Source organism: Chiloscyllium plagiosum, chromosome 7, assembly GCF_004010195.1.
Source record: "Chiloscyllium plagiosum isolate BGI_BamShark_2017 chromosome 7, ASM401019v2, whole genome shotgun sequence".
NCBI lineage: Eukaryota > Metazoa > Chordata > Chondrichthyes > Orectolobiformes > Hemiscylliidae > Chiloscyllium > Chiloscyllium plagiosum.
In genome coordinates this window covers 24,756,772-24,767,108 of record NC_057716.1, presented here as the reverse complement: position 1 = coordinate 24,767,108, position 10,337 = coordinate 24,756,772, and the positions used below count along the sequence as shown (strand labels likewise).

Below are 10,337 nucleotides of genomic sequence, written 5' to 3'. Positions count from 1 at the left end.
CCCACCCCCACCCTCCTCTAGCTTATCTCTCCACCCTTCTCTCTGCCTTTATTCATGATGAAGGGCTTATACCCGAAATGTCGATTTTACTGCTCCTCGGATGCTACCTGAACTGCTGTGCTCTTCCAGCACCACTAATCCAGACCCTACCCACTCACCAATGGGCAATCAACCCACCCCCTACCCATCCGATACCCTACCCCTCACCCTCCCTACCTGGCACCAGTTACAAGGACAGTTCAGGGAAACTGGAGCAGTTCACCTCAGGGAAGAGGACATTGGGAGGAGATCATTATTTGATTGAGGTGTTTAAAATCATGAAGGGCCTGGGCAGAGCGGGATGGGGAGAGAAACCATTCCCACTGGCAGAACATTCTGGAACCGGAGCACACCAGCTTGGCATAACAGTCAACAACAACATCAGGAAAATCTCCGGGAAAAAAAACCCATTGTCCAGAGCGAGTGGTTAGCATCTGGAATGAGAGTGTGGGGGAGGCGCACTCCATCCTAACCCTCAAAATGACCGTACCGAATTATTTGAAAAGAAAAGTGCAGAGCAAGTGGGGATGGCTGACAAGAGACGAACTAGCTGAGTTGCTCTGATGGAGAATGGTCATGGACAAGATAGATCGAATGGCATTCTTCTGTGTTGTAACCTTCCTAAAGTTCAGGAAGCCTTCCACCCAAACTCACTAAGTCTTGACCAGCTTCCAATCTGACAGCCTCTGATACAATCCATGCTCCTGTATAAATATGCCTGATACTAATTTACACAACAGGTCACTGCAAACCGAAGTTGCTTCACTAATTGCTGTGTTTGTTCCCATTGTCCTGAGTTCAGGTGAAACAATTCACTGGCTGTACCCTGGAATGTTTTAGGTATCCCACAGTGACCTTGTGCTGGATAGTTTGACCTTGCTGGATCTTCCTTTGAAGCTCATTCCTCTTCAACGTAGGGTCAGCATGGACTGCATCTATGAACCAGCAACACAATGTTTTAGATCATAAGACAGTATGAAATAGGAGCAGGAATGGGCCATTCAGCCCCTCAAGCCTGTTCTGCCGTTCAATAGAATCATGGCAACACTCCTCACGTCCACTTTCCTGCCCTTTCCCCGTAACCCTTGGTTCCCCTACTGATCAAGAATCAGCCTTACGTATACACAAGGACTCCTCCCGTACATCTCTCTGTGGCAATGAGTTCCAAAGACTCTCAACCTTCAGAGAGAAGAACTGCCTCCTCATCTCCGTCTTATATTGGTGCCCCATTATTCTGAGAGTGTGTCCTCTGCTCCTGGACCCTCCCATGAGCACTTACCCTGTCAAGCCCCTTAAGAATCCTCTAGGTTTCAATGAGATCATCTCTCGTTCTTCTAAACTCCAGTGAGTAGTTCCCACCTCGTTATGATTAGATTAGATTACTTACTGACAGTGTGGAAACAGGCCCGTCGGCCCAACAAGTCCACACCGATCCGCCGAAGCGCAATCCACCCAGACCCATTCCCCTACATTTACCCCAACACCTAACACTACAGGCAATTTAGCATGGCCAATTCACCTAACCTGCACATTTCTGGATTGTGGGAGGAAACTGGAGCACACCCATTCAGACACGGGGAGAATGTGCAAACTCCACACAGCCTGAGGCGGGAATTGAACCCGGGTCTCTGGCGCTGTGAGGCAGCAGTGCTAACCACTGTGCCACCGTGCTGCCCATAACCTTTGCTCATAAGGCAATCCCTCTGTACCAGGGTTCATTCTAGTGAGGCCTCTCTGAGCTACCTCCAATGAATCAATAAGTTTCCTTAAATAAGGAGAGCAGAACTGCCCACAGTACTCCAGATGCGGTCTCCCCAGCACCTTCTGCGGTTACAGTAAAACTCTTATACTCCAACCCCTTGAAATAACAATAGTCCATTCGGCTCCCTAATTGGGTTTGAGTCATAAGGAGAGGCTGGATAGGCTGAGATTCTTTTCACTGGAGTGTAGGAGGGTTGAGGGGTGACCTTATAGAGGTTTATAAAATTGTAGGGGCCTAGATAAGGTGAATAGCCAAGGTCTTCTCCGTATTTTAGGGAAGATCAAAAGGGGCCGTATTTTTAAGGTGAGAGGAGAAAGAGTTACAGAGGACATGAGGGGCAACCTTTTTTACACAGTGAGTGGTTCACGTGTGGAATGAACTTCCAAAGGAAGTGGTGGATGCAGGTACAGATACAACATTTTAGAAGACATTTGGCTAAGTACAGGAGTAGGAAAAGCTTGGGATATGGGCCAGGAGCAGGCCCAGTTTGGTTTGGCCAGCTGGTCGTCGTGGTCTAGTTGGACGGAAGGGTCTGTTTCCATGCTGTAGGACTCTATGATTACCTGCTGTACCTGTGTGTTCACTTCTGGTGTTTCATGCACAGGTACCCTCCAAGTCCCTTTTGTGTCACAGTTTTCTGCAGTTTTCTCTTCATTTAAATAATGCTCTATTCTTTTGTTATCCCTTCCAAAATGAACAACTTCTCTTTTTCTTACGTTGTACTGCATTTGCCAACTTTTTGCCCACTTATTTAACCTATCAATATACCACTGTGAACTGTTTGTATCCCTCTCACAACCTGCCTATCCACTGATATTTGTGTCATCTGCAAATTTGGCTACAGTACATATGCTTCCTTCCTCCAAGCCATTAATACATATTGTAAACAGTCATGGTCCCAGTACTGATCCCTGTGGAACTCCACTGGTCACGGGTTGCCAACCTTATCCTAATTCATGTTGTATTCCTATTTTAATCTCTCAATCCCAGTATGGACATATGTGGTCGATGCCAGTTGTGCTAGGGCAAGGCCTTGCGCAGAACCTGGGCATACAGTGGGAGTCTGAATCAAAGAGGAAAAGTAAGTACTGTTAATATTATCCAAGCGTGTGCCTCTAACAATGGAAATGTGAAGAGTGTTGTATTGTGCTGGTACATAATCTGTGAGGGAGAGACCCCCTTGCCCCCATTCCCCACACCCCACAAAATCTCCAGCAATAAGATGCCTAACCTTTAGTATGGGAACGTTTAAGATGTTTGCAAGTTACGCACCTGTTTCCTTCAGTATTTTCTGGACGTGAGATGTTCATTGCTGCACATCATTTGGAGCTTTGCCTTTCTCTTGCTTCCTATGCTATTTTGTTTTTGTCATAAATAAGAAAGATGTACAGCCAAGTGTACAATGTTTGGTGTCAGCCCGTTAAATATTAATGGTTCAGAACGGTGAGGGAGGGAGCAGGAGATAACAGATGAGCTTTTGGGTGTTCCAACTCCACCCTAATCATGACACCATTTTCAATTTGAAATTCTCATATTCTGCCTGACCTTGCCCCCTTCCTGGGTCGGAATCTTGTTGGGGCAATGGGTCTTGAGAGGCATTGAGAAGCCCACTGAACCCACAAGCCAGTCAGGCAGAGATGAGTCACCCCTGTATACCTTCTCTTGGAATGAAGGTCCCCCCCCTTAGTGATGGAAGAGATAGCTGCTTGTATCTGCCAGCCATTCAGAGGCCAGCGGCTCTTGCGCTCAGCAGCGCCACTGGGGAGGGTGTGGCAGCTGCCAGAAGTACAAGCTGCAGAATCCCAGTATTGCAGATTGACCCAAGGTACAAGTAAGTAATTTGGGGGAAATGGTGTTTTGTGCAAGCAGAAAATGCCAACCCTTGTCTCTATGGGCACCTTCAGCCGTGCACCTTCTGAGATCTCTGCACCTCTCCAGTGGTAGCCTCCTGTGCTGCCCTGTTTCCCATTGGTGTTCATACCTTCAGCTGTCTTATTTTAAGCTCTTGAGTTTTCTTCCTTATCCTCCTCTTCTGTTTTGCCTCCATGATTGTTAAAACCTACCTCTTCAACCAAGCATATGGCTACCAAACTACTGCCTTCCTGGTGCCATGTACAGAGAAACCTCAATTATCCGGGATTCGATTCTCCAAATATTGGATTATCCGGCAAGATCACAAGGTCCTGATGCTTGGCTGAACTATGTTATTTGGCATTTGATTATCTGGAATTCGATTAACCGAACGATATACTCCCTGCCCTTGTCCTTTGGATATTCGAGATTCCTCTGTATTATCGTTATGATGCTCCCGTGAAGCACTTGGGGACATTTGCTACACTAAAGGTGTTTGAGAAATGCAATTATTGTTGCTGCATTGATCATTTGGATGAATGATCTGCCCTTCTGAAATTGAAATGATAGAGTGCAGCTTCGCCTGGGGTATGTTTGAGCTTTCCCTCTGGCCTGTCGTTACTATAAAGAGCTAGTTCAGAGGGGTGAATGGCCTACTGTCTCTCTGCTACTCCTAACTTGGTTGTAACAGAGTTTGAATTTAAAATTTTAGCAATTCGATAAATATCTACTTTATCATGTCCAGCAAAAAAAATTAGTCAGATAGGTTTTTCATGTCAACAAACATACTGTGTTTTACTACAGACACTCCCTTGGGGTGCGGGAGTGCAGAAATTGTGAACAAAGGGTTTAATATGTATAAAGTATCTACTATTGCATAAACAACAAATATACAATTTCCCCATGCATGCAAAAAAAAGACAATTAAATTGTTTGGGTCATCAGACCTTAAAACTTGGCCAATTGGCAAAGAAAAAATATTGATTAATTTCCCAGCGGCTTATTTCTAGCTGAAAGGCTGTTTTTCTCAGTGGCTGCTGGTCCTAGGGGGCGGTTTCACATCGGGGCGGTCAGACTGCCATCTTGCCTCTGCTGATTGTCTTGTCCTGGAGCAGCGGGATCGATTCAGAACGCTCTCCTCTGAGCTCCCAACTTGCAGCAGTGAAGTCTTCTGGTGGAACCTGCAGATCCCAAACAGCTTTGATGCGAGAGGGGGGGGTTCAAAGGAAGAGGGAGGGGAGGTGTGAGACTGAGGCTCCCCATGGAGTCGAGGGTACCTGACCATCTGTTCAGATCCGGAGTCTTTATTCACATCCGGGAATTGGGTCTCAGATCTTCTCTCTGAATGTTGCATCAGCTCTGCATCGAGTGTAATAACTTGTGTCTTACTGTAGCTACTGTAAACCACTGTAAATCTTAGTTACTGTAAACCACTGTCCTCCCCTTATCCAGGAGGTAATATATGAAATATCCAGCCCAATGAAGTAACAGTTTAGACTCCACCTTCCTGATGATGCACAGAAAGCAGCAGGATGTTGCATGGAAGTTGATGTTACTCTCCTCACTAATCCTGGCCTGCCATTAAGCTAATTGACCCAGAGATAGCTTTTGGGAGTGAATTCCAGATTTCTACCACCCTCCCTGCGAAAATATCGACTCGGAATGGCCTACCTCTAGTCTAGAGGTTATGCCTCCCCTACTGGGGGGATAGTTCTCCTCCATCAGCCATTTCAAGATCACAAACGTCCCAATGAGATCACCCCTTAATCTCCCATACTCAAGGCTGACGTTCCCTTTGAAGTGTCATTAGTTTTTTTGTGAGCAGTCGCACGCGGGTGGTATTTAACATGGAAGGAGGCCTGCGCCCATAGGCTGGTTGGCAGAGCCGTTGCCCAGGAGTTCCACCTCCTCCACCTCTGACCTCACAGTGCTGTGCCAACCTCTTCCAGCCTGTCGCTCCTCAGCGTGGAAGCAGTAGCTGGGCTCCGGTTCGGAACGAACCCACTGTGGGCTGACATTGTTTCGAACCGTGACACCATCACAGATTTCCATCTCTTGCCCGCACTGGGGTAAAATGCCGGGGTGGGGTGCGGTGGGAGTGCAGGAATGCAGGGGTTGGGGACGTGGGGGGAGGTGGGGTTCAATTTGGGCTGGTTGTTTGGGCGTTACACTTGACCCCTGCAGCCAATCAGCCGCAGATACAAAGGGAGGGCTGCGAGGTATGCTCCGTTCAAACTCAGCAGTCAGACCAGTACATGTGGGCTGTATGTAGAATTAGGAGACACTGATAATGTCCTTTTCTCTCTTGCCCCCAGAAGAATGCGAGTGTCCAGGTTCGTGGACAGGATGCATCATGGAAGACCCAGGGTGGGTATGAATGCGCTGAGTTTACGTTGCGGTGATAGAGCCTTTGGACTCCAATGGTGTCTGTGCTCCTGATGTGTGTCCACCCCCCCACTTCAATTCTGTTTTAACTCCATAACCTCCAGTAGCATTCTCCCAGCCGTACCTCTGTCGCCTCTACTTCGGTGCACTGATATCATTCACCCCGACTACCCCCCACCCCCCCCGTGGTAGTGAATCCCACACTGTCACCACTCTCCAGGTTAGGAAGTCCCGAGCTCCTTATTGAAGGTGTGAGCAGCTACCCTCACGTTTATGACCCGTCATCGTGATCTGCCTGCGAGCGGGAATATCTATTTCATGTCAAACCGCCTTTGTTTGAGAATTTCTGTGATGATTCCACTCATGTTTTCTTCCCCCGATCCAATCCCAGATAGTCCTAACCTGTGATCGTCCGTGTTGGTCCTTTTTGCTGGCTGCTCCACAGCCTCCTTGTACTATGGAGAGCTGAGCTGTGTGCAGTCTGGGATCTCTGGCCCTCCTCGGCACCAGTTTCTGCTACAGCTGTCCACTGGCCAACACTGTGCTCTCAGACAAAGGGAAAGTTTATTAAAGATACTGAGTCAAACTCCATATTGCTCTTGATTCCCTTTATAATGCACCCAAAGGTAACTGTGCAACGTCGGAACTGAAATCAGGATTTCTCACGCAAAGCAATGAGGTAGAGAAGGCCTGGCAGAGATGAGATCTGGCAGTGACACCTTCTTCCACCTCCCAACCCTTCCTTCCCTGAGAGCATTGGCTAGTGGGCTTCCTCCTGGACTAGGCCTTCCTGTATGTGAACAAGTTGGGACATTGCCATTGATGAATAAACTGCGACAAAATGACAATAAGTGGCTTTCCACTTCACCCCCCCCCCCCACCCCGCCCCACACCGCAACCTTCAACTGGGGCACACCCAGGGGAAAATAGCCCACTTTCCCCATTGGTGGGTTTTGCAGACTGCGTTAGTGAGTTGGGGCAGTGAAGGGTGGGGACGGGTGATTGGAATAATCAAACAGAGGCCGGTATCCTGTCACCAAGTCACCCTTTATTTACATGCGGAGAGGTCTTGACTCTGATCCAGCTCCCTCAGAGCCAGCGCTCAGAGTGAACAGAACCTCTGACACTCCTGTTTATGTCTGTCAGCCAGGGCTCCCTGATTGGACCAGGGAACTCATATTTTCCATGAGGTCCACTTAGCTAACCTCTTTACAATCACAACCGGGAGGAGGTGGTATAAGATTCTCTGGATAGAGAATTCCCCATCGTTCTGCCGCTCTCCCCTGAGCTGTCTGCAGTGGGCAAGGAGGAAGCAGCCAAACCATCCTCACTGTTATCAGGACAGTCAAATGGACAATGGCAACCCATAAGCTGGGGGTTAAAGAAAGTTCCTTTGCTATCGTATAACAGAGGGCCCACTCAGTAGTTGGGTTCCGCTGAAGCCTCAGCTAAATACGAAGAGACTGGATGGTTAATAAACAGAACTGTAAATATGATAACTGTAAATTCGATTAACTCAGTCTCTTCTCTGTAATGTTAAGACATGCAACGTATGTTGTGGTTCTGTTCGCCGAGCTGGGAATTTGTTGCAGACGTTTCTTCCCCTGTCTAGGTGACATCCTGAGTGCTTGGGAGCCTCCTGTGAAGCGCTTCTGTGGTGTTTCCTCCGGCATTTATAGTGGTTTGTCTCTGCTGCTTCCAGTTGTCAGTTCCACCTGTCCGCTGCAGTGGCCGGTATATTGGGTCCAGGTCGATGTGCTTATTGATTGAATCTGTGTGTCGAAATAGGCCCTTCGGCCCAACAAGTCCACACCGACCCGCCGAAGAGCAACCCACCCATACCCCGACATTTACCCCTTACCTAACACTCCGGGCAATTTAGCATGGCCAATTCACCTGACCTGCACATTTTTGGACTGTGGAAGGAAACTGGAGCACCCGGAGGAAACCCACGCAGACACGGGGAGAACGTGCAACCGCCACACAGTCAGTCGCCTGAGGTGGGAATTGAACCCGGGTCTCTGGCGCTGTGAGGCAGTGTTAACCACTGTACCACCATGCCATCCACAGTGTCTTGATGCAATTTTTTTTGTGTGTGTTGGGGTGGTTGCTTTTATAGTTTAGGACTTCGTCTGTATGTGTGACTTTCCTGTATACCTTTGTGGTGAAATCTCCGTTCGGTGTTCTCTGTACCATCACGTCTAGGAATGGGAGTTGGTTGTCCTTTTCTTCCTCTCTAGTGAATCGGATTCCTGTGAATGTGACGTTGTTGATCCGGTGTGTGTTCTCTATTTCTGTGTTTTTAATTATTACAAAGGTGTCGTCAACATATCTGACCCAGAGTTTGGGTTGAATTTGCGGTAAGACTGTCTGTCCTAACCTTTGCATTACCGCTTCTGCTATGAGTCCAGAGATGGGTGAACCCATAGGTGTGCCTTTGATTTGTTCATATATTTGGTTGTTGAATGTGAAGTGTGTTGTGAGGCACAGGTCCAGTAGTTTGCAATATATATATATATATGCAATGTACATATATGAACAGCATGACCAATTGTACAGGTACCAAAGATTTATTTCTATGAATAAAAAAAATCCTCACTGTTAGCAAGTTCACTTAAGGCTGCCTACTGCAGATTTTGAGTTGAAAATGTTTTTTGGGGGTGGGGAATGCGGGGAGATCCTATCAGAGCATCATGCTCAGGCCTCCCCATGAAGACCTTGGCCCTCACATTCCAATCCTCTTACCCCAACCCCCCCACCCCCTCCAAACCTGCTCCCTCACTTCCCCGCCTCACATAAACCAGTCTGAGACGGAGTCTGAGGTCAGCTTGTAATCCCGGTCTTGGCCACCGCTGCATGTGGCGCTGCTGAGACAACAGAGGTGCCAGTCACCTCCACAGTTTTGTGCAGCAGTGTGGGTAGTGGTGCAGGTGGGGTGAGGATTCAGGGACGGGTGGGGCAGTGTGCGGCCTGTCACGATTGCACGTTGGAGGTTACTACTGGACAGCACTGCTGAGGAGCAACTGGAGATTGTTGGGAGTGTTTTGCAGGGAGGCACAGAGGAAATTCAAGCTTAGGACTGTAGGGAGAATGGGAGATCTGGAAATGCAATGGGGTGTTACTTGGGGGGGCATGATGGATTTGGGATGGGGGGTTGCAGTGGGAATTTGAGGGTGAACTGGAGTGGAGGTGGGGCATGCAGTCCTTCCCTGCCTAAGGCTGCGATGGGCGAGTATCTATGAGCTCTGCAATGTTTGTGGAAGAGCGGAAACGATGTGAAGATTAGGAAAAAAGAGCACGTTTGTGTATACTGGCTACTGTGCAGGTCAGTGTGGTTGGGGTCCTGCATGTGCTGGTGATGGTCGGAGGGAACTAAGGGCTTCAGGTGACTAGTTCCACAGGGACAAACTACTCCTTTTATTCAACAGGAATTTCAGAATAACAGTGTGTGTGTCTGTGGGTGTGAGAGTGTGTGTGTGTGAGAGAGAGAGAGTGTGAGAGAGAGCAAGAGTGTGTGTGAGAAAGTGTGTGTGTGTGAGAAAGTGTGTGTGTGTGAGAGAGAGTGTGTGTGGGAGAGAGAGTGAGTGTGTGTGTGTGAGAGAGTGTGTGCACCTGTGTGTATGTGCGTGCGCATGTCTGTCAGTCTATCTGCCTGTTGCCAGTGCTCTGCAATATTGAGTCAAGTCCTCCTTCACTCCACGACGTAGGTATTCAACATTATTTTCCGCATCCTTGTTCACTAATCACAGTAACCTAATGTGCTTGTGTCACCAAGTATGAGACTTGTTTGCCAATTATTTCCAGGGCATGGGACTACAGAAGTGAGGAAGTTGCAGCGAGTGACATTTTTTAATTCCAAAACTAGACTTCATTCATAACAATACTTTGATATCTATACAATTGGTGATCCCATTCAAATGTATACATTGTATTTTTTAACGTACAGAGATCAGGCTTAATCATTAATATATATAAGTCTGTGTGTTAACCATCCTGGTGTTTAGCTGAGGCGTGAACAATTATTTGTTCCTTTTTAGATTATTTTACAGTGTGGAAACAGGCCCTTCGGCCCAACAAGTCCACACCTACCCGCCGAAGCGCACCCACCCAGACCCATTCCCCTACATTTACCCCTGCACCTAACACTACAGGCAATTTAGCGTGGCCAATCCACCTAATCTGCACATTTTGGAGTGTGGGAGGAAACCGGAGCACCCGGAGGAAACCCACGCTGACACGGGGAGAATGTGCAAACTCCACACAGTCAGTCGCCTGAGGCGGGAATTGAACCCGGGTGTCT

At 48.0% G+C, this 10,337-nt stretch overlaps 1 protein-coding gene across 7 annotated transcripts in view; it reads left to right on the top strand.

Moving 5' to 3' along the window:
* LOC122551418 (disintegrin and metalloproteinase domain-containing protein 23-like) overlaps positions 1-10,337 on the top strand; it is a 153,935-nt gene that overhangs the window by 92,135 nt on the left and 51,463 nt on the right. For 4 of the 7 annotated variants that reach the window (XM_043693274.1, XM_043693276.1, XM_043693277.1 and 1 more), the window contains exons 13-14: positions 2,792-2,882; positions 5,968-6,019. In XM_043693274.1, the coding sequence (XP_043549209.1) occupies positions 2,792-2,882; positions 5,968-6,019 (143 nt within the window). The remainder of the gene's footprint in view (positions 1-2,791; positions 2,883-5,967; positions 6,020-10,337) is intronic. The other 3 variants (XM_043693275.1, XM_043693280.1, XM_043693281.1) reach the window with 1 other exon arrangement.